Raw genomic sequence first — 27,909 nt, 5'->3', positions numbered from 1 at the left:
AAAGTGACCGAACACAACAGTAACACTACAACGTGACAGAACACGACAGTAACACTACAACGTGCCAGAACACGACAGTAACACTACAAAGTGCCCGAACACTATAGTAACACTACAAAGTGCCCGAACACTATAGTAACACTACAACGTGCCACAACACTACAGTAACACTACAACATGGCTGGACACTACAGTAACACTACAGCGTGACTGAACACTACAGTAACTACAACGTGCAGAACACGGCTGCCAACTACAGTAAAACTACAACGTGCCAAACACTACAGTAACACTACAACGTGCCAGAACACTACAGTAACACTACAACGTGCCAGAACACTACAGTAACACTACAACGTGCCACAACACTACAGTAACACTACAACGTGCCAGGACACTACAGTAACATTATAGTAACACTACAACATGTCAGAACACTACAGTAACACTACAACGTGCCACAACACTACAGTAACACTACAACGTGCCAGAACACGACAGTAACACTACAAAGTGCCCGAACACTATAGTAACACTACAACGTGCCACAACACTACAGTAACACTACAACATGGCTGGACACTACAGTAACACTACAGCGTGACTGAACACTACAGTAACACTACAACGTGCCAAAACACTACAGTAACACTACAACGTGCCAGAACACTACAGTAACACTACAACGTGGCAGAACACTACAGTAACACTACAACGTGGCAGAACACCACAGTAACACTACAACGTGCCCGAACACTACAGTAACACTACAACGTGCCAGAACACTACAGTAACACTACAACGTGCCACAACACTACAGTAACACTACAACGTGCCACAACACTACATTAACACTACAACGTGCCAGAGCACTATAGTAACACTACAACGTGCCAGAGCACTACAGTAACACTACAACGTGCCCGGATACCTTCGTCATCCTGATAATACTTATCTAAAAATAATCTCTAGGTTCTGCGAGCTCTATTTTGCCTTCACAAATGTTCCGATAAGGGAGTCCAGATGTAGGTTATATACACAATGTCATTATTTCCACTATTTACATGTGGTCCGCTATCGCATGGAAGTCTTACCCTTTCTTTAAACTTGTTACATGCTGAAACTCACATTGCTTGTACATTGGGCAAGAAGAATTCTTATAATGGTATATGATCATGCAAAACCTCTCAGCTACAACGTAAATAACAATATTAACAACAGACAACAAATACAACGAAAAACAAAATATTGACAACAATGATATAAATTAACTATTATTTTTATACATGTTTTCCACCACTATTTAATCCTAAAAGTTAAATAATGTGGTTTAGATTGGACGCACAAAAAATCCTGTTGATATCAAATACACAATACAGTCATAAACAAGAACCACAGTGAGTGATTGTTACAATAAAATTTTATACCAATAGTACACCAGTAGTAATAACTATTATACCCCGGTTATAATAATAGTAACAATGATATTAAAGGTTATCCGTCAAGTGACAACACCAACAATCATAATAACGATAAATACTATCAATATAATTATAGTAAGCAGCTGCGTGTGTCTAAGTGGTCAGACCTGTTGAAATGGGTCACGGGACTAATCGATGTTCTAATCCATTGTTCCTGGCCGTGTCGCATGTGGTCGACCTGTACCACGTGTTGTCACGATCGTCGCTATGGTGTGCGTGTCGACCCCGGCAGTGTGTGATCAGCATGGGGAACAGTGAGGCACCACCCAGAGGAGCATGGTGTCCTTGACTTACTGCATGATTACTTATCTTCTACTTCATTGCACACTTAACCTGAGACAATGGGATTCTGCGCCAGCTTTGGACAGTGTATCCTTGTTTTACTGAATGTCGTGTTTCTGGTGAGTAAAGTTTCAGATTGTAAACACACAAGACTCGAAAAGCCTCAGCGGTTTTTTAATTATTATTTAGAATTTGAAATTTGAATGTCTTTTTATCGACCTAAAATACGTCGCCCGTTAGAAGGAAGCTAGTTTAACCTCGTAAATACTGTTGTGTATCTTGGCTTCGTCAAGGCTGGAAACAGCACATCTGTCACACTGAAGGACACGGTGACAAATATTACAGATATGAACCTGTAAACCTGAAAAATATGTTTATAGTTTTGTCAATATGCTGCATATGTTGTAAATATATATCTGCGTATGTATATAGATATTATAGGTTATATATATAGAGAGAGAACAAAGCTACAAGTGCATTTAAACATCGTTGTGTCGAAGTTTGATGGTGAAGATACGAGTTAGAATTGATCTTCAGTAACCCATGCTTGTCGTAAGAGGCGACTAACGGGGTCGAGTGGTCTGGGGGCGGTGGGGTAGCCTAGTGGTCAAAGCGTTGGCTCGTCACGCCGAAGACCCGGGTTCGAATCCCCACATGGGTAAAATGTGTGAAGCCCATTTCTGGTGTCCACAGTCGTGATGTTGCTGGAATATTGCTAAAAGCGGCGTAAAACCAAACTCAGTCAGTCAGTCAGTCGAGTGGTCATCGTATGTTGATGCTCATGATGTTGATCACTGGATTGTCTGGTCCAGACTCGATTATTTACAGACCGCCACCGTATAGCTGGAACATTGCTGAGTGCGGCGTAAAACTAAACTCACTCACTAATAGTGCTACGAAAACATAGTTATCCGAGTTTCGACACAACCCTAAAGGATGACTACATAAGCAATGACCACGCTCTTTCTTCGTGACAACCATATGTTCGAAACAGCAATGTCTGACTCAATGAGTGAGTGAGTTGAGTTAGTAAATAATCGCGTCTGGACCGGACAATACAGTGATCAACGACATGAGCATCGATCTGCGCAAGTGGGAACCGATGACATTTGTCAACCAAGTCAGCGAGCCTGACACCCGATCTCGTTAGTCGCCCCGTAAGCATGGGTTACGGAAGATTCATTCTAACCCGGACCTTCTCGGGCCCCGAGTCAATGGTGAATGTATGTACCATTTGTTATAATTACGTCTTTAACATATTGTTTATCCTGTAAAGTTTAATTAAATAGCAATTAAACAGTAATACAATCAGTTAAATATGCCACATTCATTAGTATCTACCAGGGCCTAGATTTTCCAAGCTCTCTTAGCGCTATGATAGTCGTAAGTGCCATACATTAACATTAACTTACGACTATCTTAGCGCTAAGAGAGCTACGAAAAATCTAGGCCCAGGGCCCCATTTCGCAAAGGTGATCGTTGCGCTGAGGTGATCGTAACTCCCATACTTTAACATAGACTTACGACAGTCGTAGCGCTAAGGTGATCGTAACTCCCATACTTTAACATAGACTTACGACAGTCGTAGCGCTAAGGTGATCGTAACTCCCATACTTTAACATAGACTTACGACAGTCGTAGCGCTAAGGTGATCGTAACTCCCATACTTTAACAGACTTACGTCAGTCGTAACGTTACGATCGCTCTGTGAAACGGGGCCCTGGTGTCTGGTACAACCACTTACGTTTGGGGGGGCGGTGGGGTAGCCTAGTGGTTAAAGCGTTGGCTCGTCACGCCGAAGACCCGGGTTCGATTCCCCACATGGGCACAATGTGTTAAGCCCATTTCTGGTGTCCCCCGCCGTGATATTGCTGGAATATTGCTAAAAGCGGCGTAAAACCATACTCAGTCAGTCAGTCACTTACGTTTGGATATCGAGCTCAGAATGCCACATCACTGCTGTTGTTGGAACGGTGTAGTGTGAACATATTGGCGGTCGCACGTTGGTCATCTACGCCGACATTCGGTCCACCCAGGACACGGTGAACATAGCAGGGTAATCTTAGTCTGTCATACTGGGCCCAGTTTCACAAAGCTCTCATAAGCCTAAGATCTCGTTACTTTTCTCGTAGCATTCGTACCTCCTATGTAACAGTATGGGAGGTACGAATGCTACGAGAAAAGTTACGAGATCTTAGGTTTACGAGAGCTTTGTGAAACTGGGCCCAGATCCTTAAACAAACATATCCAAGAAAGTCCATGCAATTCTAGAATGTGTGGCCAGTCTAGATTACCACGTTTTTGGTTTGAAAATGAAGAAAGTCTCTGGTCTCCGTTTCATTGTATTTTATGATTATACTTCATTAACAGTATGTTTCTGTAAAATATGTTAGTCTGGAGTCATCTCTCAGGGCCCCGTTCCTCAAAGCGATCGTAGCGCTACGACAGTCGTAAGTCTATGTTAAAGTATGGGAGTTAAGATCATCTTAGCGATACGATCGTTGTGAGGAACGGGGCCCTGGGCAAATATGATTTAGGGACATTTCGAGGCACATGCAATATCGGGCCGACTGCACAAAGCTAACTTAGCCTTATAGTTGTCTTAAGTCAACGATAGTTTCAAACAGTTAATTACAGATGACAAGTTAATCTTGATAACTCGGTATCATTCGAGATACTTTTTATTCTTTTGTCAAAAATTCCTTTTTCAAAATAGGACTTTTTTCCGGAGGATCTTTTTTCCTAGGCAAATTTAGGACTTTTTTCCTGCACACCTATATTATAGTATGGATATACTGAAAAGGTATAAGGTGAGAATTGTCTTTATTATGAGAATCACTCGGAGTATATTCGTACACTTTTATCAGATGAAAGAGGTTGACATTCATAAATTCTCACATTTTATGTGTGTCACTTCTAAAACCCGTTCAGTTGTTACCTACGCCTTAGGTATAATACAAAGTCACGTGGGAACTGCACGTTTTCACATTAGTAAAATGTTTGTAGCGTATAAAACATGCGTTAAAACAGCAGGATTACATAAGTGTAGGATTATGTCCTTAAACCAAAACAAATTGCAAAGGAAATCGCTTTGTTGTCGTATAGGGATTTTGGTGATAGGGCGGTGGTCACAGCGTGGATTATGCAGAACTCCTGGGTTTGATTCCCAGCACTAATTGCCATGCTGGAGGTTGCTTCGACCTTCTAACACTCTGACGGAGTCAGCGAGAAATCGACATAGATCGTTATATCTGTGGATTCAATTATCAATTTAACGTTTTCTAGGTCAGAGCAAATGAAATACACTGACGTACAAAAGAAAGGACACACTTGATGTTTTGGTAAAATGTTTTCCTGAAAACAGCGTAATATTTAGAAAAGTGTTTTGATTGCGACTCACAAGTCACAAACATTGTGACGTTGTTTTGATAGTCTCCAAACACCAGGTGTGTACTTTCTTTTTTACATCAGTATAAATGTCTCTTCAGTGTATTGATATACAATATATGTGAGCAAATTTTGTGAGTTTGGTGTATGGACGGAGTCACGTAAAGACAACAAAAAAAAACAGGAAATGGGTAAACAGAATCGGGCCAATTTACCAGCGTTATGTGCATGTCATAACGAACACATATGCCTATTGTGAAACGGGTATTGAGCTGATATTCAATATACTCTTGTTTACCCGTGTATATCTCGTCGTCACGGTAACGAATCTTGGCATGTTACGGCTCTGTTGGTTAATAGAGTGGTTAGATAGTGACACAGTCTTTATATTCCTACACGCCTATATCTTTGACGAGTCTATACAACTACTTAAATTTCTTTGATGGAAAACACGTGACGGTCCGGGTAAGAATATTGATCTTCAGTAACCCATGCTTGTCGTTAGAGGCGACTAACGGGGATCGGGTAGTCAGGCTCGCTGACTTGGTTGACACATGTCATCGGTTCCCAGTTGCGCAGATCGATGCTCATGCTGTTGATCACTGGATTGTCTGGTCCAGACTCGATTATTTACAGACCGCCACCATATAGCAGGAATATTGCAGAGTGCGGCGTAAAACTAAATTCACTCACTCACTCTTTGATAGAATTATTAAGTTCACTGAGAAAATATCCAAAAACGTGTAACTCTGTTTCGATTTTCGCCATTGTTGTATTTGAGCAACAATATTATTTGACGTCATCATCCAATGCAGAGCTAACGTTCCTGTTGTATATTTCAGTTGATATCCCTGGTACTAATCGTTGCTGGCGTCATCTTGAAGTTCTTCCCAGGGACTTTCATGAAGTTCCTGTTTGAAGGCTTGAAAGCAACTGTACCATTCAAGCTTCCGACCGGATCAAATGACCTTGACATTGTACCTCTGGTAGATGAAATCGGCCTCGCTTTGATCATCATAGGCGTGACGTTGTTCTGCTTGTGTTTCCTGGCTTGTTGTGGGGCGTGTTGCAGGTGGAGGCTCTTCCTCATCTTTGTAAGTTGCCACACCCTGATACCACTGATAATCACTTGCCTGTGCACTCTTTGCCCAAGGCGAGCACAACAATAAGATGTGTCTCTAAACCAAATCTACAAAACTGTTTACATCGTAATGATGGTTATGTAAAGGAATGGGCATCTAATACCACAGACATTCTGTATAAATATACGATGTTCAAATTATCCTAAATACCCCCGACCCGTGAAGGTACGGGTTAGAATATTGATCTTCAGTAACCCATGCTTGTCGTAAAAAGCGACTAACGGGATCGGGTGGTCAGGCTCGTTGACTTGGTTGACACATGTCATCGGTTCCCAATTGCGCAGATATATTCTCATGATGTTGATCACTGGATTGTCTGGTCCAGACTCGATTATTTACAGACCTCTGCCATATAGCTGGAATATTGCCGAGTGCGGCGTAAAACTAAACTCACTCACTTCTATGCAATATGCATTCTATTCTATGTAATGGATATGTAATATACATTTTTTTTAATGGAATATATGGTATTGTATCCAATGTAACATATATACTTTATCCAATGCAAAATATGTTCTTATCTAATGCAACACACACTGTATCCAATGCAATCTTTATACACTGTACCAGATGCAATACTAATTCTATTCTATTGAGTATCAGTGCAATATACACGTTATGCTATGTAACATACACTGCATAGCGTGCAATATACACGTCATGCTATGTAACATTCATTCTAACCAGTGCAATATATGCGTTACGCTATGTACCATACACTGTTCTCGGTGCAATGTGCACGTTATGCTATGTAATATATACTGCATAGCGTGCAATATACACGTTATGCTATGTAACATTCATTGTATCCAATGCAATATACACGTTACGCTAATGTACCATACACTGTTATCAGTGCAATATACACGTTATGCTGTGTAATATACACTGTTATCAGTGAAATATATACGTTATGCTATGTAACATTCATTGTATCCAATGCAATATACACGTTTTGCTATGTAACATACACTGTTCTCGGTGCATTATACACGTTATGCTGTGCAATATACACTGTTCTCAGTGCAATATACACGTTACGCCATGTACCATACACTGTTCTCGGTGCAATATACACGTTATGCTGTGTAATATACACTGTTATCAGTGAAATATACACGTTATACTATGTAACATTCATTGTATCCAATGCAATATACACGTTTTGCTATGTAACATACACTGTTCTCGGTGCAATATAAACGTTATGCTATGTAATGTGCACTGTTCTCCGTGCAATATACACGTTACGCTATGTAACATACACTGTTCTCGGTGCAATATACACGCTATGCTATGTAACATACACTGTTCTCGGTGCAATATACACGCTATACTATGTAACATTAATTGTATCCAATGCAATATACACGTTATGCAATGAAACATATACTGTTATCAGTGTCATATACACGCTATGCTATGTTATATACACTGTTCTCGGTGCAGTACTTCACATCCCTGCAATATACAACTGATGCAGGTGTTTCAGCTGGAATGTATGACGTATGAACTCTGTTCACAGTACTGTGTCTGCATGATTCTGCTGATCCTAGCTGTAGCGACTGTAGGTGGACTGTTCCTTGCCACAGACTCACAGGTAGGTGGTCTTGTACCGGGGGAGGTGGTCCTTTCCTCGAGTAGGTGGTCGCGCTGTGCCGTGGCGATGTGCATGTCATGGTATACAGCGGGTTATACAACTACTATTCATCGTGATGATAATAAACAAAAAGGTTAGGAAAATGACATATCTTTTATATACCATACATATTTAATGAAACAATTTAAAACATGATCCCTAAATTTATGACAAATATACATTGAATCATCAGGTTATAGCCCGGCCACATTTAAGAAAAACAGAGTTGAAAATGGTGTCGCTCAACCGGCAATGGGCTTGGTTAAAGGGCCTAAATCATATCATCCATGTACTCACGGGAGAAAACCAATAACAAAAGCAACAACCAGTCCACGGAAAAGGCTCTGGATTACGGTAACATGGATTAGCTAATAGCGCATTGCCTTGAGAGCCACATTCACACGATCACTTAAAGGGGCACTGATCCAGAGCAATTTTCGTTTTTGTAACTCCGCTGATAATCCCTCTTGCTGCACTTCCATGCGCATAGTACATAACATGTAATACATTTGCCACATCAGACCTTAATTTATAATGCTGAGTATTTACTCCAGATACGAGAAATGCCAAATGGGAACCTTTGTCGGGTAATCTGAGTGGTGTTACTACTAATTATACCTGTTATAAATTCATTAACCATCAAGTGAATGATGGCAAATAACGTGTAGGTTTACCACCAAACACGGGTTACAGAAAGGGAGTAGCAATCGCTGTATTGCATGCAATTTTGATTTCCTGACAAAACCTTATGGGTCGACACTGTTTTGAGGATACGAACGCAACTACATTGTTGCGGAAGAAATACATATATACGCATTTGCTGTATATACCTATTTACCTAAGTAAATTTTCAGATTGTTCTAGCAGTGGCAAGGTGGGGTTGTTTAGTTTACGGATTCAAATACATGTACATCAAATGTGTGTTTTTAATATCATACCATAGCTAATAAACATCATATTTTTACATCACATGATTGAATACTTAGGTAAAAAAACACAGAATTTTATAGGATCAAATTGGATCAGTTATGATACCATCGGTTTACTCCCACCGTGCCCACTTTTGGATATAGGCAGTGTTGAAACAACAGAGGATTAGGGTATAGTCTGTATCAGGATAGAGGGCAGTGGGATATAGTATAGTCTACTTAACTCTTAAGTCATAAATTACGTACTTAATTCATGAACTGGCATTTTAGAAGAAGATATTTGATGAACATAGACATTAATTCTTTTATAAAAAGAAGATGTAACCCAGAAAAAATCTCTATGTTCAAAGGATGTAATTGACATTAACTCAGCAAGACATTATTAAGTGTAATGAGTTTGAAAAAATAATTTATTAAAATACAAGTGATGTGCATCTTAAGAAACATCAGTATGAGTAACATGTATGACATGTCATCAACATATCTGGAATCACCAGTCTTTTTTTCAGTATTTTACATGTTCATTTTCTGACACAACCATTAATTGTCAATTCACAATGCAGTTAAATGAGAGACACAATCAAGGTATTGCAGAACAGATTTTCTTCCATGCTGGAGATCATCTTTCAGGGTGAGAAATCTACTGTTAACATCTCTATACTTCCCCCTTCATATTCGGTGTCGCTCGGCAGTGTTTGACACAGCATCTCCCGTATCTTCACCCTGTGCATTATCAATGTACTGAACGTCAACTTGAGCATTAGCAATGATGATGAATGATGGGTTTAACGTCGGGAGAATATCTCGCTCATATGTTTTATCATATATGTAGCCCACTACAGTCAATATGTGTAACTCAGTCATTTACTGACTGCCGACTAATGACTAAAGCCGAATCCAGGCAGGGACCAACAAGTACCATTTTTAACGTCTTTTGGTATGACGCGGTGTAATGACTAAAGGAATCAGTCATTTCGTGTAATGACTAAATGAATCAGTCATTTCGTGAAGTGCCTGTGAGCACTAGGCTATACGTGTAATGACTGAAAATTCCAGTCATTACACGAAATGACTCAAAATCATGGTCAGGCATTACGTGAAATGACTGAAGAGGTGTCAAGACCATGGTTTCACACATTCCCTGTAATATATACATGACTGAGACAAGTGTTAGTGTTCACCAATTTGTTCAGACTTGTGGTCATGGTGTCACCAGACTTACCTTGAAAAAAACCTATAACTAATTCCCCTGTTACGACGTAAATTGTAATACAAACGTAAATTGTAATAAAAATTGACGTAAATTGTAATACGCAAATTGTAATAAAAATTGACGTAAATTGTAATAATTTTCGTTGCGGTAAATTGTAATAACAGTTTTAATCACTCGTAAATACGCGGGTGTTTGTTTTTCGTTGCATTTCATACATCAAATAAGCTTGTTAGGGCAATAACTCAAGAAAGAAATGATGGATTTTGTTCAAACTTGGTACCAAGGTATATTGGCGAGATTCACCGACAAAGTGAATGGAGTGACCTTGAGATAATTTTCAAGGTCACAGCAAAATCTGAGGGTTTTGCCAATATAAAGATTGTTAGCGCGATAACCCAAGAAAGAATTGACAAATGTTAGCCAAATGACGAAAATGATAATTCGTCCTGATATATAATCGATATAAAATCTCTGACTGTCCTCTGTATCATGTCTTTTCGCAAATATCTTTTGAGGTTTTGATATGTATAAATATAAAGTGGGATGGGGTGGGGTGGGTTTCTAACGGGTATATCAAATCAAATCAAATCAAATTAGACATTTGTATAGCGCTACATATCCAGAGTCCTGCTCATGTGCGCTTAGTCGAATGCTCGTTTGAAGAGGATGGTTTTGCGACAAGATCGGAAACTGTTGATATTTTCCGATTTTCTGACATTTCAGGTAATCAATTCCAGAGTACAGCACCCGGTCTGCTAAATGATCTGTCTCCGTATGTTGTGGTTCGGACAAATGGAATAGCCTAGCTGACTAGCAATGAAATGCATCACAAATTAAACTTCAGGAAACAAAATATGCAAGAAACATTTTTGTATGTTTGAGATTGGTAAAGGTCGGCTAGAATCAACTTAAATATTAAACTGCACAAAAAGGCAATTTGAAACTACAATCGCTTGTTCAAATGACTCCCCCTTCGGTTTACTGAAAGAACTCGAGAAAGAAATGATGGATTTTGTTCAGATTTGGTACCAAGGTTTATTTTGACGAAATTTACCGACACCACTTGAATTTAGTGACCTTGAGGTCATTTTACAGGTCACAGCGAAGGTGTAACAGTTTTGCACATGCCAAGCTTGGTAGCCGCGAACTTAGGAAAGAATTAATAGATTTTGATCCAATATTATATCAATGTGTATTGGCGGGAATCCCCTACACCAATATCTATTTGATCTAATTTGGAAATCTGAAAAGTTAATTGGGCTTGTAAACAGTATGTTTCCATGGACGTATCTGGACATACCCAGAAGCAAATATTCAACAGCTGATCTGCAGCAACTCTCAGTAGAGTTTCTCTTCAAAATCTGTACACCATGATAAAATGACACTGAATATAAGGAAATCGTTTTTAATCATCATTTCCATTTATTTTTTCTATATGTAATTTCTTTGTTGTGGAATCCTAATTTACATACAAACTTCCATAATACTGGACTTCATGAACTGCCAGCGTTTATGTACAGGTATGTCACAGCACCAGAACACAAAGAAGATCCAAGATACAGTCTGCACCTGTACACTAGCTGACCCATCTTCCAGAAATAGGAAACATGTGATGCAAATGGAACAGAGAATCCACAGTTATCCGAACAATTAACTAGCATTGAAATAGAATGGTACACAAAATACAAATGTAGATCTATTGTTTTTTCATCAGAGATGTTTAACTGCTAACTACTAGTGTAAATAAGGTGCCGAAGAATATATCTTATGTTCAAAAGCCTTCTGTCAATACAATTACATATTGACATTATTGCTTCTTAATTGAACAATGATAATCTTTGTTTTATTAGATCCGAGATTACATCCCTAGAGGACATAACACTGATTTTGATCTATTTCCTTCTGCTGAGATACTTTACTGGTGTCATAAAAAGTATAGTAAAGTTGATTCAAAATTTGGTAAAAGTCATAACAAAGGTTTAGGGAAAACAGACATGAAAATGTCCTGAAGCGTTCACCTCCTACAAAACCAGTGTGCAATTTAATATGAAGCTCATTTTGCAAATAATCATCAACAAACCTTGAACAATTTGTCCACATCCACCATCTTAATAAACACTAGCTTTGGCTCAGTCTTCAAATATTAGTAACCTCCTAAAAACGTTATGATTTATCCGAAGAATTACATCAAATATGGGTTACATATATGTTTCAATCTTTATTCCGTTACATGAAAAAGTCACCTGTGATTTTTGTAAGTTATTCTGTTCCAGGACTGGATAATGCCTGACCAGGGTTTGATCAAAACGTAGCGTTTGTTTTCAAATTTTCTGGATGTTGAAATAACTTTAATGAGTTATGATACGAAAGCAATCACTTTCTGTGAATTATCTTATTAGTAAATGTAGTATTTTAAAAACATGTAAAAGCAGGAGCCAAGTTAATACTAGAAAGTGATTGTCCTGCCAGGATATGTATGGTGTTTGTTTGCCTAGTTCTGCCTTAAAATCTAAAAAAATCTGATATGTCAATCAATTAAATAATTATTTATTATTGATTATTGATTAGGATTATTATTAATTTTATTACCCCTTCCATCGCTTATAAAAAGCAAGATTCTTAAAACATACATTGCTATCATTTCCAGTGAATTAATCAAAAATTACAGTTGTAATATTACTCCTAAAATGTACCATTATATGTGAATAAATTTATGTAGCAACAAAACTTCAAATACTGCAGTAATGTACTCATAATTAAGATAAACACTTTATTTCACTCCGTCCAATACTCCAGAAAGTCACTATTCTTCTCACATAGTTTTCGTATTCAATCAACCTATGGAGGAAGGTAATTCAGTTCTAAAGTCCCATGCAACTCTTTATAAAAAAATCTAGAAATATTTAAAGCATGGTTTTATAGGCACTCATATGAACTTGCTTTTGATACTTGGATATTGTATGATAGGCAAGCTGCTGACACTCGACAATATTTCCGTTTTGAATAAAAAAATATTACTCCTCGAATATTTTGCTCTTATTAACTAAGATACTGTAGGCCTTCAGATTGTGCTTATGAAACTTAAAACATCCTAAAATGTGTGACAAATTGTTGAGAAATATCTAAGAGCGAAGGGGACAATATCCGCCACATAGTTCTTCTTTCATGTAACAAGTTTTTGCTATTTCGGTTGACCCTAACCGAAATAAAGATTTGTTTACATTGTGTCACGGCTTTCTACGCCTCGTCTCATTTGAGCTTTTATGGCGTACCAACTCAATGCCTAGTAGTGACTAAAAACGTTAAGCAAAACAATTTTGTAGTTACAAGAACCCGTCCGTGTTTATAACACTTCTGCAAAGTCTTAAACCGCTATTTGTTGTCATCAATTGGTAAATGATTTTGCACATGTGCAAAAGTGTGGAAATTCGTGCAAATTCTCATCAGCAGGCAGACGTAGGTTTCCCTGAACGATGGTGCAGACATTTAACTGATCGTTAGGCCTATTGCGTTTCTTGATCCGCCTCCATTTTGCTTTTCGTCTTGACCGTAATGGTTTTGTTAAGGTAATACATCAAATCGCAGCAATATGTAATAAATATAGCGAGAGTGTAAATGGTGCATAATTCAGAAGCACATCGCTTCGGATGCATCGTTTGACCCCGAAATAAGTCTGACAAATCCACACTGCGCGCCCGGCCTGCTGATTGGCCAAAATTGATGCATATTGAAACAAAATATGCAAAAAACATGTTGTATGTTGGTAAAAGTCAAACTTAGATATTAAACTGCACAATAAAGCAATTTTAAACTATAATCGCTTGTTCAAGTGACTCTCCCTTCATGTTTACTGAAAGGGCTTGTTTTGGAGACACTACCCACCCCCTTTCAGTTGACGTCATCATAAGGATATAACTCATCCTAAAGCTTTCACTTATTCATACATGGTGTCAAGGGTTCAAACTAAATACTGAATGGTCACACAAGTGTCAGCTCTCAATATGTTGTATATCTGGACACAACGTTTTTGAAAATTTAAAATGAGGGTGTTCTAAAAAAAACAGTCCCCGTCTAAATGTAAATCAAGCAATCCAAATCTTTGAATGTTGATGATGACGGGAAGTCATCCAATACTATGCTGAACATATTTTATATGATACTATCTGAGGGTATATACCATTATCCTAGAGATAGCGCAATAGTGCAGTTGTAAGGCGTCTGCCTATCACGCCGAAGGCCCTGTTTCGGGGAGGCACCGAGGTTCGGTTCCCGAGATGGGCACATTTGCGTAGTATCCTTGGACAAGATACTTAGATCTACACTGTCTCAGTTCACCCAACTGTAAAATGGGTACCCGTGAGTATGTGCTGGCAATGTGAGTGTTTAGTTCATTGCGCCTAACAGGCAGCATGGCTGTTCAGTCCCCAGGGAGTTCAAAAAGTATCGGAAACTACGATAGTGTCCTATGATCGGGGATAGTAACGTACGTAGCGCCGTGAGCAGGCAATGTGCCTGGATGTGAGCGCCATATAAGCGGACTATTACTATTACTAGATACCAAATGGGAGATCGTTTTCCATTTTCTGCAAATTTGCAAGAAACATAATATCCCAATGTTGTGATGACTAATATCTCGTTAACCACATTACCCACATGAAATTTTGGATATGACTTTGCTAATGATTCCTTCAAAATAAAATGGAAGCTTCTTTTCAAACATTGGACATCGAGAATATAGTTAGTTTGACTACTTTTTCAACGCCCCTCGTAACATACTTAAAAGAAATGAGAACGTCTAAAGAAAAAGCATTTCGATCTCTGAATACTTCTGAGCTATTTAAATACAAAAAGCAAAGGAATAAAGTAAATAATCTGAAAAAAATAGCCAAGGGAAACTTTTATTCTAATTTTGATAACTATTTATCACCCTCAGTCTACTCAATCAGGTGGTTAGTACTTCATCGGGGCCCACTCCCCTTCTTGTCACTGATGATTCTGGGATACCTTCAGTTTTTACAGATTTGGATAAAGCTCAAACATTAAATGAATATTTTGCATCTGTTTCAAATGTTACTGATGGCGGCAAGACTTTGCCACCTGTTAGCCATCGCTGTGTTAACAATATAACAAATGTCATTAACACGTCACAATTTAATTCTGGACTCACAAAAGTCAAGAAACTCTCCGCACTGTGGGTACTTTCTGACATGTGATTTGACCAAATTAAACATGCAGTTGTTTTGAATATATGCCAAGGATGAAAAAATGAAAAAGATTTTTTGCGAAACTTTAGATATAAACTCGCTCGCCCATGGGCGAGAATGTTTAATTTTGCTCAGAATTCATGTTTTGGAGGTTGTAAATGAATGAGTGTATGTTTATAAGCATCATGACACAAAATTCAACTCATTTTGACTTAATTATACTATCTTAGGGCGATATTAAAAAATCTCGCCCATGGGCGAAAAATATGTTGGCCCATGGGCGAAAATGTTTAATTTCGCCCAGAATTCATGGTTTGGAGGTTGTTAATGAATGAGTGTATGTTTATAAGCATCATGACACAAATTGTAGCTCATTTTGACTTAATTCGACTAAGTTAGAACGATATTAAAAACTCTCGCCCTTCAAATTATATATTCTGTGAGACATGAAATGAAAAGTAGTGAAAAAAAAAGATTTTTCGTAATGTTGCATTGCTGTACCTTTACCCGTCGGAGAAGTCCTTCTCAAAAGATATATATTCCGTTGTTTGGAGCAGGCCTATATGACTATTACGCCCCAGTGCTGCTAAACAACTCGTAGACCTTTAGTCTGACAAAGACGCAGACCTTGCATGTTCAAGTTCACATCTGATAGGGGCCGAAAACATTGAATCCGACATGAATGCAATATCTCATTGGGTTATTGTTTTCCTAAGTAAGTGGAGTGTCTTCTACAACATTGGAGACAAGTATATCGCTGTCCTTCTGATATTCCCCCGAACGGAAGCTCTACCCATTTTAGGTACAATGTGCATGTTATAGAATAGCAGGGAATAGTCTTAAGACGTTTCAACTTTGACCAGGATTCTTCGAACTTGTAACAGTCGTTTGAGAGATCAAAAGAGAAAGGGGTAGTGTGCGATGTATCTGACGGACGTATGTGGAGAACGTTTGAAGAATGTTACTGTATAAATACAATAATTGAAATACCAGTTATGTTTAAAAAGTACCCTCAATCTGATAGCCAGAGAGATTATTTTGAAAGATCGCAGTATTTATCTTCATAAACGGGTCAAGATAAAAGTACATGCCATTCATCCCCATATTATATCCCTTCTATATACAAGGGACATCGTTGTTACAGGTAGTGCAAACACTTTCTTCTATAGGTATCTGCCGGTTTCACGCTATATACATGTATTCAGATTGTTGAGAAAACTAGCGACGCAAGATCTCCTCCATCACACATATAATTATATACATACCCAGTGATTAGTGATAGCGTTGAAGCAACTTATTAAAATTTACGACAGACACTATCAGCTGCAGTAGTACTGCCATACCTAGCATCGTATTTATTACTCTCTTACATAAGGTGAAATATCACAGGGTTGTCATGGTAACGATAATTTGGCATACTATTTATTGTCTTACTCTTTAATCAGCGATTAGATTTAAATCAGTTTTGAGGTCAGCATGTTAAGAGAAAAGAAGTTGTAAAACGAAAAGTATTGTGATCGAATCTATTGGCCTTTGTAAAAGCAAGTTTCAAGCCACCTACATAAAAACCTGTTTTCATGATAAATATCTGCTAATCCGTGGCATGATTCCGACCATATCATGAGCATGTGTTTGTCAATCATAATCAAATAGTGATGTTACAAGGCGTCAATGCCGCGTCAACAACACATGCAAACGCACGAGAATTGCAATACGAGCCCCTACACCAATGATTCTCCGTGACCTGGAGACACTTGTGATTGAGCGTATCTAGGGACGTAGGGACGTCATACAGACCCTGAAGCAAATATATCCAAGTCCACGCAAGTCTAGAAAATGTGGCAAGTCTAGATTTCCACAGATTCAGGAGAATGTCTCAGGGCTCCTTTTTATTATATTTCTCTTTTGTACTATGAACTTTTTTTCTGTAAAATATGTTCATTTCAGAGACCAGTTGTTCATCTAGTAGGGACGAGTAGAAGACAAAAGACAAAATGGATACTCGTGCTGTCATACCTTTGAATTATATGTAAACATTGTCTCGGGATAAATGTATATTTTCCAGTTTCAGGATATCGAAATCTAGGTTAAGCTATTTGAATCATATTTACAATTAAAAGACCCTAACAATGGTCTGTTGTCCAAATTGTTGGTTTTCCATACCTTGTCCCAGTCTGTATCACAGTCACAGACCGATATTATTTCCCCTTCCTGCTATGCTAAGCAACGTCCACTCGTATTCAAGATTACACCTGGTTAGAGATGCAAACAAATGTGTATTCGTGTGTGCATTTTAATGAAATGAGGAACCAAGCAAGCAAAATCATAGTATGCATAAAAATCAAGTTGGGATTCGTTATCATCGGAGGAAGCTCACAGTTTACTTGTATGGGCGATCTATTATAAGTACGTGTTGTCTGTCTGTAGTAGACAGAACCGTTACATAGCATGTAGAGCACAGATACACTGCTCGTGCATCCCACACACTCACGTGCACGTGCTTCACAACATTCGCAGCGCGTTCACCGTTAACATCTGGCGGTGCGTGTCACTGACTGAAGACGTGAAGGGAGGCATTGACAACTTCATGAGCGACAATTATCATATTTATCTAAATCATATAAATTGTTCATTTACATCACATGTGAATCTCTGCAAAAGCGCAATGTTACTGTAAACAACACAGTTTTATGCACAGTTATACTGATGTTAACATATGTAAAGCATGGAGTCATGATGACTATCGACAGTAACTGTTCATGAGATCGTGCAAGGGCATTATGGGTATTTCAAACAAGCACAAATTAGAAAATGATGGTGTTCGTGGAAACGTACTTAGTTGGTTAACTAACTATCTATCTGGGCCCGGTTGTTCAATACTCGGTTGTCTTAACCGCCGGTTAACTCCTAACGGCCGGTTAAATCCTTAACCGGCCGTTAGGTAACCGAACGTTAAATATGCGTTGTTCAAAACATGGTTAGTCATGCCGTTAGCTAACGTCGCCGTCAAAGTTTAACAGTGTGGTTAACGTCACTGGTTAGCTTCCATATATCCCATAGTTCCGTTTTCTGTTTACTTCCGGTTTACCAATAATGGAAACGCCTGCACCCCAAAGAAAAAGAGAAGTCGAAATTTCTCTGCTGACGAAGAGAATGTAATCCAGTCAATGGTTGAGGCCAACTCTATAGTTTATCATAGGCATGGGAATGTCGTAGCGTTACGAACGTTTTGTATTGGAACACAAGGTTCCAGCCGTTTGCATAATTTATATTTCAAAGACATATGATCCCAGCTCTGTGTGGGACTTACTTCAATTCCAGCAACAGAAAAGACGTTTATGAACGTCCCTCGTAGTTATACCCGTTAGAACACCCACCCACCTCTCCGACTCTACATGCATGCAAGTGTGTTAGATATACCCGTTAGAAACCCATCCCTAGCCCACCCCCACTTTATATGTATACATATCAAAACCTCAAAAGATATTTGCGAAAAGACATGATAAAGAGGACAGTTTATATCGATTATATATCAGGACGAATATCATTTTCATCATTTAGCTAATATTTGTCTTTCATTCTTGGGTTATCGCGCTAACAATCTTTATATTGGCAAAACCCTCAGATTTTTGCTGTGACCTTGATAATTATCTCAAGGTCACTCCATTTCACTTGTGTCGGTGAATCTCGCCAATATACCTTGGTACCAAATTTGAACAAAATCCATCATTTCTTTCTTGAGTTATCGCCCTAACAAGCTTATTTGATGTATGAAATGCAACGAAAAACAAACACCCGCGTATTTACGAGTGATTAAAACTGTTATTACAATTTACGTAAACATTTATTACATTTTACCGCAACGAAAATTATTACAATTTACGTCAATTTTTATTACAATTTGCGTATTACTGACTGACTGACTGAGTTTGGTTTTACGCCGCTTTTAGCAATATTCCAGCAACATCACGGCGGGGGGGACACCAGAAATGTGCGTATTACAATTTACGTCAATTTTTATTACAATTTACGTTTTTATTACAATTTACGTCAAGTTTATTACAATTTGCTGCAAGTATTACAATTTGCGTTTTTATTACAATTTACGTCGTACCACCCCCTATTGTTCTACGGGTGACTGCATTTTGTTGTTTTAAGAAGTCGGCACAGTGGGGGGTACACCATACCATCAAGGCATTAGAAAATCTGAAAATGTTTACACTGCTGGGATTCTTTATTACAGTCAGACAAGAACTACAGGGATTTTTTTCTAATAACGGGCTTCCACCCATCCTCATGTTCCACTGCTGAGGTTGAAGACATTCTGCAAAAAGGTGGACCGTAGCCCAGTCCCCGTGCCCGTCACGGTCGACTGAGCAGGTACCGACCAGCCTGCAGTTTGGTTTCGTAATAAGACTGTTGGCGAGAAACATTAATCGCTCTGGATCAGTGGCCCTTCAATCCCTTGCGATCAATGGATGACGCTTATTTGAAAATACAGTATTGATTCCCTTACTCACTGTGCCTTTCGCGGCTCCGTGGTTTGAGTTTTAAATGTGGCTTTAGCGGCAATTGGTAGTTTTCAAATGTGGCTTTCCCGGGCTGACACACATTTACTTTCCTCATTAAGAGTAAGCGTTTTCTCCATGTACGAAACAAAACCTTTTACCTGATTTAAAATAATTTGTTATTTATCTTTCATGTACCAATACCAGTTATTTGAGAGTATAATCGGGAACTAGTAAAACAAGATATATTCATATTTGTATAACATGGATTGTCGGATAATATATAGTTCAAATGATACAGGTGTTATGTTAACAAACAAGCGCATTTCGTTAAGGTTCCCTTAGCATTTAACTCGCACTAAAGTTTTGTCTCATCCTAAAGAAATTGCCCTTTGAAAACTGTCTGACATGGTCGTCCCCGTATCTCGTAAAGTTTGGGCGTCCGTCGTCCATGACGCTGTCGGTATTTGTGTGTCCCTCCTCCATTCTCTATATTTGTGCGTCGCATAAATCCCTGGTTAATTAGCTGTACTTATGCCAGGTACAGTAAGCAGCATGTTGATCCACGACATCATCGACGAGGATGCTAGAGTTCATTCATTCATCCATCCATCCATCCAACCATCCATCCATCCATCATTCATCCCGCTGAAGACCCGGGTTCGAATCCCCACATGGGTACAATGTGTGAAATCCCCATTTCAGGTGTCCCCCCGCCGTGATGTTGCTGGAATATTGCTAAAAGCGGCGTAAAACTAAACTCAGTCAGTCAGTCAGTCCATCATTCATCCACCATCTATCCATTCATCCATCCATCCATCCATCCATTCATTCATTCATTCACTCATTCCACTGATTTGAAGTGTATATACACATGTGCGAAATATTCGCTGCAATACACGAAGTTTATCGTCGATTACAAACACACATTCTCTCCAATTCACCGTCACAGTTGGTTTGTGTGTTGTATGCGGGTAAGTGGTTCATAAATTCTGAAAAGGTATTAAAATAGAATATTTGCACGCCCCTTGACGTCTTGGCGTCAGTGTTAGTCAAGCCCATGCTGGTATATTCAGGGTTTGACGGTAATGTCATCTTGTTGACTTAGCCCCACAGACAGCAATGGTTGTAACATGATCGCTTCCTACTGTGCAAACCCCGGGGGGTAAGTCTACATGTGGTGCTGGAGTGTTATATGGCTGTGGAGGGAATTAACAGGAGAGTCAACACTCTTCAGATTATTTTGTGTGATTAACCTCTTAGCCCATGAATTAATGCTGTGACTTCATACATGTTTGACTTAATATGCGAATGTCTTGAGGAACAACTTAAGACAGTACAAACATGTTGACTTCAGCTTCATGACTCGGAGTTAAAACTCACTGGCTAACTCACTCACTTACTAACTCACTGGCTAACTCACTCACTCACTCACTGGCTAACTCACTCACTCACTCACCTCAATCACTCACTCACGCAGTTATTCACTCACTCATTCCAGCTGCACGCCAGCATCAAGGCACAGCTACAGCAACGTGTCCACGACGACTACAAGGGCCCCGACAGCAGCGACATCTTCACCCTCGCCATCAACATCCTCTCCTACTCAGTGAGTAGCTCTTAGTATATTACGTGTGAAAGTGCGTGGGCGCATGTGTATGTTGTGTATGTGGGTTTTTGTGTGTGTATGTATGTGTGTGTATTTGTATGTGCGTGAGTGTGCGTGTGTATGCGTTTGTGCATAAATACGTTTCCGATAATGTGTGTCTGTGGGTTTATGCTGGTGTGCGTGTGCATGCACGCGTGTATATGTGTTAATCTATGTGCGCTTGTGAGCATGGGTGTTAATGTGGTGTGTGCGTGCAATGTATGTGTGCATGTTAGCGTATGTGCGTGCGCCAGTGAGTGTATCTGCGTGTGATTGTATGTGTATGTGTGCGCATGAGTGTGAGTCTATATTTGTGTTTGTGTGTGTTTGTGAGTGTGCATGCTGTATGTGTGTACGTGTGCGTTCATGTAATTGTGTTTGTATAAATATATATGTTTGTCTGTATGTGCGTGTGTGTGCTTATGGGTGTGTGCGTCAGCGTGTCTATGCGCATGCGTGTGCAGTAACACAAAAGGCCAAGCGCATGCGTGCAGCAGTAACAAAAGGCCAAGTTGGGAAAAAACATTTTAAAATTAGTTACAACTACCTATTTTAATGAAAAAATAAACAAACACACGCCAAAAAACATGTGATTTCTATTTCCGTGAGTACTATAAAACAAGTGGAAGGTGCGATGATTCTACATCTGACACAGTGTTGCAAGAGCTCCGGCGAGCATATTACATAATCAATTAAGCTTACCCGATTATGTCTAATGAATATAAAATCTTCAACACCCTGATCACCATCTTTCATTGATCATATGAATATTGAAAACTATGCATAAATTGAGTGAACGTTTTCCAAAACTATTCACACACTTGCCTACTGAATACCTTTTCATTGCAGAAATATCCGACAGAAGCTCACCTAATCTACTATCGCGATCGGTACCTTCTGTTTACGCCAAAATATCATTCTCTGTAAAATCAGTATTTGTACCAGTTCTTCCGTCAAAATCTTCGCCGACACACAAATATACATCAGTGTACCTCAGCAGTATATAAAAAGCCTTCCGTGGAAAATAAGGATGCCATTTTTACATTCATGCAATATTGTACCACTGTGACCCTTCAAGATGTACATTCACACAAGTGTATAATACATCCTTGTTAAAAAATATTATTTAATAATAATAATAATGTCCACTTAATGGCGCCGTTTCCACACACTAGTGTATGCTCATGGCGTCCCGTGTGTACAGCTAAAAACTGCAGCAATTGTACAAGTCATTCGTAATATTTCCTGAAAAGATGGGTCTTCAATGAGATTTGAATAAGTCAAGAGATTTTGCTGTTTTGATGGTTATGGGAAGACTGTTCCACAGTGAAGGAGCAGCATAGCTGAATGATCTGTGACCAGTAGTTCTTGAGATGGACAGGGGTGCACAGTTAGGAGGAACTGTTGGTGTGATCTCAGCTGTCGGTGGTGCGTACACTGAGATGAGTTCGGAGAGGTAGCTGAGGCGCTAGGTCATGTAGACATTGGAACACAAATGGTCAAGAGCTTGTGTCACGATTCTGGCTTGGATGGGCAACCAGTGAAGAGACTTTAGGACAGGGTTATGTACAGATCTTTTTAGATGTTAGGGTGCAATGCGGGCTGCAACGTGTCACGATATTCTGGAGCTTTGTCAAGGTGCAGAGCTGAGTCCAAACAGAATGCTGTTGAATAGCCCAGTCTATTTAAAACTGTTTAACAACCAATATAAATATAGAATTTTCAAACATTCAAACATTTGCTTGATAAGGATGTCAGATCTACACTGAAACGTTGCATCTATTGCAATAAAGAAGTTGTCTATCCATAAAATGCGTTCCTCTTCATCATACCAGCCACTAAATTCCACTTAAAGATAACATTTACAGACACCTCCATACTCTGTACGTATTGGGATAGCGTATTCACACACAATTGTACATTCCCGTCAAAGCCGAGAAGATCCGGGCGACTAACGGGATCGGGTGGTCAGGCTCGCTGACTTGGTTGACACAAGTCACCGTTTCCCAATTGCGTAGAACGATGCTCATGCTGTTGATCACTGTATTGTCTACAGATCCCAATATTTACAGACCGCCGCCATGTAGCAGGGATATTGCTGAGTGCAGCGTTAAACAACAACCCAACCAACTTTATGTAGGATAAAGCACGACTCCGAGGTTATGGTTGGGAAAGTAAGACCAAGAGACCGGAGGGTGGGGAGAAGTAAGACCGAGGCGCGGTCTCGGTGCTTACTTCTCTCCATACCAATAGGAAGCTTACTTCCCAACCATAACTCAGGAAGAGTGCTTTATTATAAATAAACCGTCAATGATGGATGATTAGATGATCATGTAATGAAGCTACATAACAGTAACTGAAACGCTAGTAAAATCAATTGAATGACAGTAGGCCTAATCAGTAATGTCACTTTAACTGTCCCTACTCTCCCAGCTGCTTGCTTCATCTTCAGATGCAGTGTTGTGCGATGGGAGGCCCCGACGACTTCAACGACAGCGCGCCATGGACCAAGTACACCTACGAAGGTAACACCTTCACACTGCAGGCCTCTCCTGCTTGTTGCACTGAAGCCTATCTGAAGGACCAGAGGTTGGACGAGTGCACTCAACGACCCTTCACCTCCAACAGAATACACACAGAGGTCAGATCATCCTCGGCAATACAAGGAATTATGGGGCTCCAGGGCCCTTATTCTCGAAACGTTCGTAGCCCTAAGAATTCTTGTGTTGGATCGTAGCCAGTGTGTTAAGAATGGGCGTAACAAGTTCGTAGTGCTACGAACGTTTCGAGAATAGCTAGCCAGATATTTTCATATTTGCGTAAAATTACAAGATATGTAAGCTTTACAAAATTAGCTAAAAGTTCTATGCGTACAAAGGCGGCGAGGAAGCCTAGTGTTAAAAGCGTTCTCTCGTCACGCCGAAGACCCGGGTTTGATATCCCACATGGTGCACAATGTGTGATGTCCGCCGTGCTATTGCTGGAATATTGCTGAAGGCGACATAAAACACATGCAGATGATATAGTATAACACAGCTATGCGTTATATTACCCAATACAACCTTTCCAGATAGGAGACGGTGGGGTAGCCTAGTGGTTATAGCGTTCGCTCGTTACGCCGAAGACCCGGGTTCGATTCCCCACATGGGTTCATTGTGTAAAGCACATTTCTGGTGTTCCCCGCCGTGATATTGCTGGAATATTGTTAAAAGCGGCATAAAACCATACTCACTCAGTCACACGTTTAAAAACATCCATCTGTATCACTACATGAGTTGACATGCAACGGACAAATTTGGGGCAGCGCACGAACATGTGTACAGTGTGAGAGAGTGAGTTTTAGCCTCATGCCGCTTTTAGCATATTCCAGCAATATCACGGCGATTGACACCAGAAAAGGGCTTCACACATTATACCCATGTGGGGAATCGAATTCTTTAACCTCTAGGCTACCCCACCGCGACCTTAACGGTAAACCAGTCCTCAAAGTGAACGTCATGCCAGCTGCTACTACCCAGGCAGGTTTTGTTTCTTTTTGTGTTTGTCTGACTGAGTTTGGTTTTACGCCGCTTTTAGCAATATTCCAGCAACATCACGGCGGGGGCACCGGAAATAGGCTTCACACATTGTGGGGATTCGAACCCGGGTCTTCCGCGTGACGAGCCAACGCTTTAACCACTAGGCTACCACACCGCCCCTTATGTGTTTGTATTGTTCCTCTGTCTCAGGGCTGCTACAAGAAGCTGCTGAACTTAATCAACGATCAGCAACCCTGGACAATCCTGGGCCTGGTGGGCGTTGTCCTGCTGCTGGTAGGTAACATACATCTCCCCGAGGACAGAAAACCATGACAGTAATCATTATAAGGGTAACGCTATTTTTTCAGGGCTTTATCATTTGCAGTTCTAGCCCGAGGTCTTTCATTTTCATCCTTCGTCGGGCAGGTGAAAAGACCGAGGTCTCCTGCAAATGATAATGCCCTGAAAAATAGCTTTTCCTTTATTATAGATAAAATGGATAGAATTTTTAGTAAACTAAAAACAAACAACGGTATCGGTTTCGAAGCATTACTGCTAACAACAAACGACGGATGTCGCTAACCCACTTTTTACAAATATGGAAACGTCATTGAACAAAACAGATGACGTCAATATATTGAGCGTGACCTTGACCTTTGCCCATACTACCCGCCATCATTTTTTCAGTGCTCAACAACGTTAGAGTTCAAGTCGATGTTTTCGTTGCTGCATGTTGTAATTTATGGTACAATTGTTGAGGTTCTCACCGGCAAGAATGTGCATCATGGCACCAAGTGGTTGCTCATGGCGCTAACTATATATATATTTACAATAGGAGTTACATGTGACGAATGTGAGTTAGAAATATTGTCAATGTTGAACCCAAGTTCAAACGAATCGTAGGTGATTAAACATCAAGAGCTGAGCTACTTACGACGTCACCAAACAATGGGCGTGATAATGGCCCGTCGTCAAGCAACTTGGGGGCATTATCAATTTACAGTGGCCCTCTCATTTCTGATAGCATGTGGGCTTTTTCATGATAATTCTATCCATTTTAGCTATAATGCGTGACATTAGCTTCGTGCACCGTGACAGTAGCTCTGTGCATCGTGAAAGCTACTCGTTGGATCGTGAATACTACTCTGTGGGCCGGATACTAGCTCTCGTCCACTAGCTCTGTGCACCGTGACACTAGCTCTGTTCATAGTGACACTAGCTCTGTACACCCTGACACTAGCTCTGTACACCATGACACTAGCTCTGTACACCGTGACACTAGCTCTGTACACCATTACACTAGCTCTGTTCACCGTGACATTCGCTCTGTGCACTGTGGCATTCGCTCTGTACACCATGACACTTGCTCTGTACACCGTGACACTAGCTCTGTACACCATGACACTAGCTCTGTACACCGTGACACTAGCTCTGTACACCATGATTCTAGCTCTGTTCACCGTGACATTCGCTCTGTGCACCGTGGCATTCGCTCTGTACATCGTGACACTAGCTCTGTACACCGTGACACTAGCTCTGTACACCGTGACACTAGCTCTGTGCACCGTGACACTAGCTCTGTGCACCGTGACATTCGCTCTGTACACCGTGACACTAGCTCTGTGCACCGTGACACTAGCTCTGTGCACCGTGACACTAGCTCCGTGCACCGTGACACTAGATCTGTACACCGTGACACTAGCTCTGTACACCGTGACACTAGATCTGTACACCGTGACACTAGCTCTGTCACCGTGACACTAGCTCTGTACACCGTGACACTAGCTCTGTACACCGTGACACTTGCTCTGTACACCGTGACATTCGCTCTGTGCACCGTGGCATTCGCTCTGTACATCGTGACACTAGCTCTGTACACCGTGACACTAGCTCTGTGCACCGTGACACTAGCTCTGTTCACAGTGACACTAGCTCTGTGCACCGTGACATTCGTTCTGTACACCGTGACATTCGCTCTGTACACCGTGACCCTAGCTCTGTACACCGTGATACTAACTCTGCGCATCGTGATACTAACTCTGTGCATCGTGACACTAGCTCTGTGCACTAGCTCTGTACACCATGACACTAGATTCGTGCACCGTGACACTAGCTCTGTACACTGTGACACTAGCTCTGTGCACCGTGACATTCGCTCTGTACACCGTGACACTAGCTTCGTGCACCGTGACACTAGCTGTGTACACCGTGACACTAGCTTCGTGCACCGTGACACTAGATCTGTATACCGTGACAAGTTCTGTGCACCGTGACATTAGGTCTGTTCACCGTGACAATGGCTTACTGACTCATCTTCGTGCATTGTTACAGAAGCTTTGTGTACTATAGCAATGTACGTGTTGTAATTTTACTGTATTTCGTCCAATATGTGTTTCAGATTGTGCAGGTCATAATAGCCATTGTGTTGACAAAAGACATAGGAGACAAGAAGATCTCCCCTGTTTAAGATTCTCCCTGTAGAAGATCTCCCCTGTAGAAGATCTCCCCCGTACGAAATCAATCAACAATGCATGGACCGTCCTCACCGTACATTTGTCGCCACTCACTTCCTTCCGTAACCTACAAAGACGGACCTTCTCCCGGAATTGCACGGTTTGGTCTTGATTCTGGTTGCCGCCTAACCGAGTTATCTCCCTTGTGATTAAAGGCCTTTTGCCAAGACTACGTTTGAATGCAAGGATATTGAACGCCCAATTGTAAATACACAAAAGTTTTATTTTTCTAAATTAGCATGGCGTTGTTTAGATGCTTCAGCATCCTGACGCTGATTGTTGTGTAATAGAAATACGCGTTATTGTTGTGTACCATACCATGTAAACAGCATCTCCGCCGATTGTCATTTATGTTCATAGAGTGGAACCGAACAGGGAATAATTCAACCGACACAGTTACGTTGTTTTCAACCATTTTGAATTTTAAATGTTTGATTTAAAACCA

General features: G+C 40.3%; 1 protein-coding gene and 1 long non-coding RNA gene across 2 annotated transcripts; one reads left to right on the top strand and one right to left on the bottom strand.

The window, feature by feature from the left end:
- The first annotated feature begins 1,632 nt into the window (after positions 1-1,632).
- LOC124257181 (tetraspanin-1-like) lies at positions 1,633-27,909 on the top strand. Its single transcript, XM_046691205.1, has 7 exons — positions 1,633-1,882; positions 5,993-6,244; positions 7,818-7,892; positions 21,287-21,394; positions 23,886-24,074; positions 25,162-25,245; positions 27,350-27,909. Exons 1-7 carry the CDS (start codon positions 1,823-1,825, stop codon positions 27,416-27,418), a joined length of 837 nt encoding a protein of 278 aa, XP_046547161.1. The 5' UTR covers positions 1,633-1,822; the 3' UTR covers positions 27,419-27,909.
- On the bottom strand, positions 4,068-17,236 carry LOC124257186. Its single transcript, XR_006893198.1, has 3 exons — positions 17,189-17,236; positions 4,973-4,975; positions 4,068-4,121 (listed from the first exon to the last, which is right to left on the bottom strand). It is a non-coding gene; the product is annotated as an uncharacterized LOC124257186 (long non-coding RNA).

Source organism: Haliotis rubra, unplaced genomic scaffold (assembly GCF_003918875.1).
Source record: "Haliotis rubra isolate DU_JTF1 unplaced genomic scaffold, ASM391887v1 Scf650, whole genome shotgun sequence".
In the NCBI taxonomy this organism is placed as follows: Eukaryota; Metazoa; Mollusca; class Gastropoda; order Lepetellida; family Haliotidae; genus Haliotis; species Haliotis rubra.
This window is presented reverse-complemented; position numbering and strand designations above follow the sequence as displayed.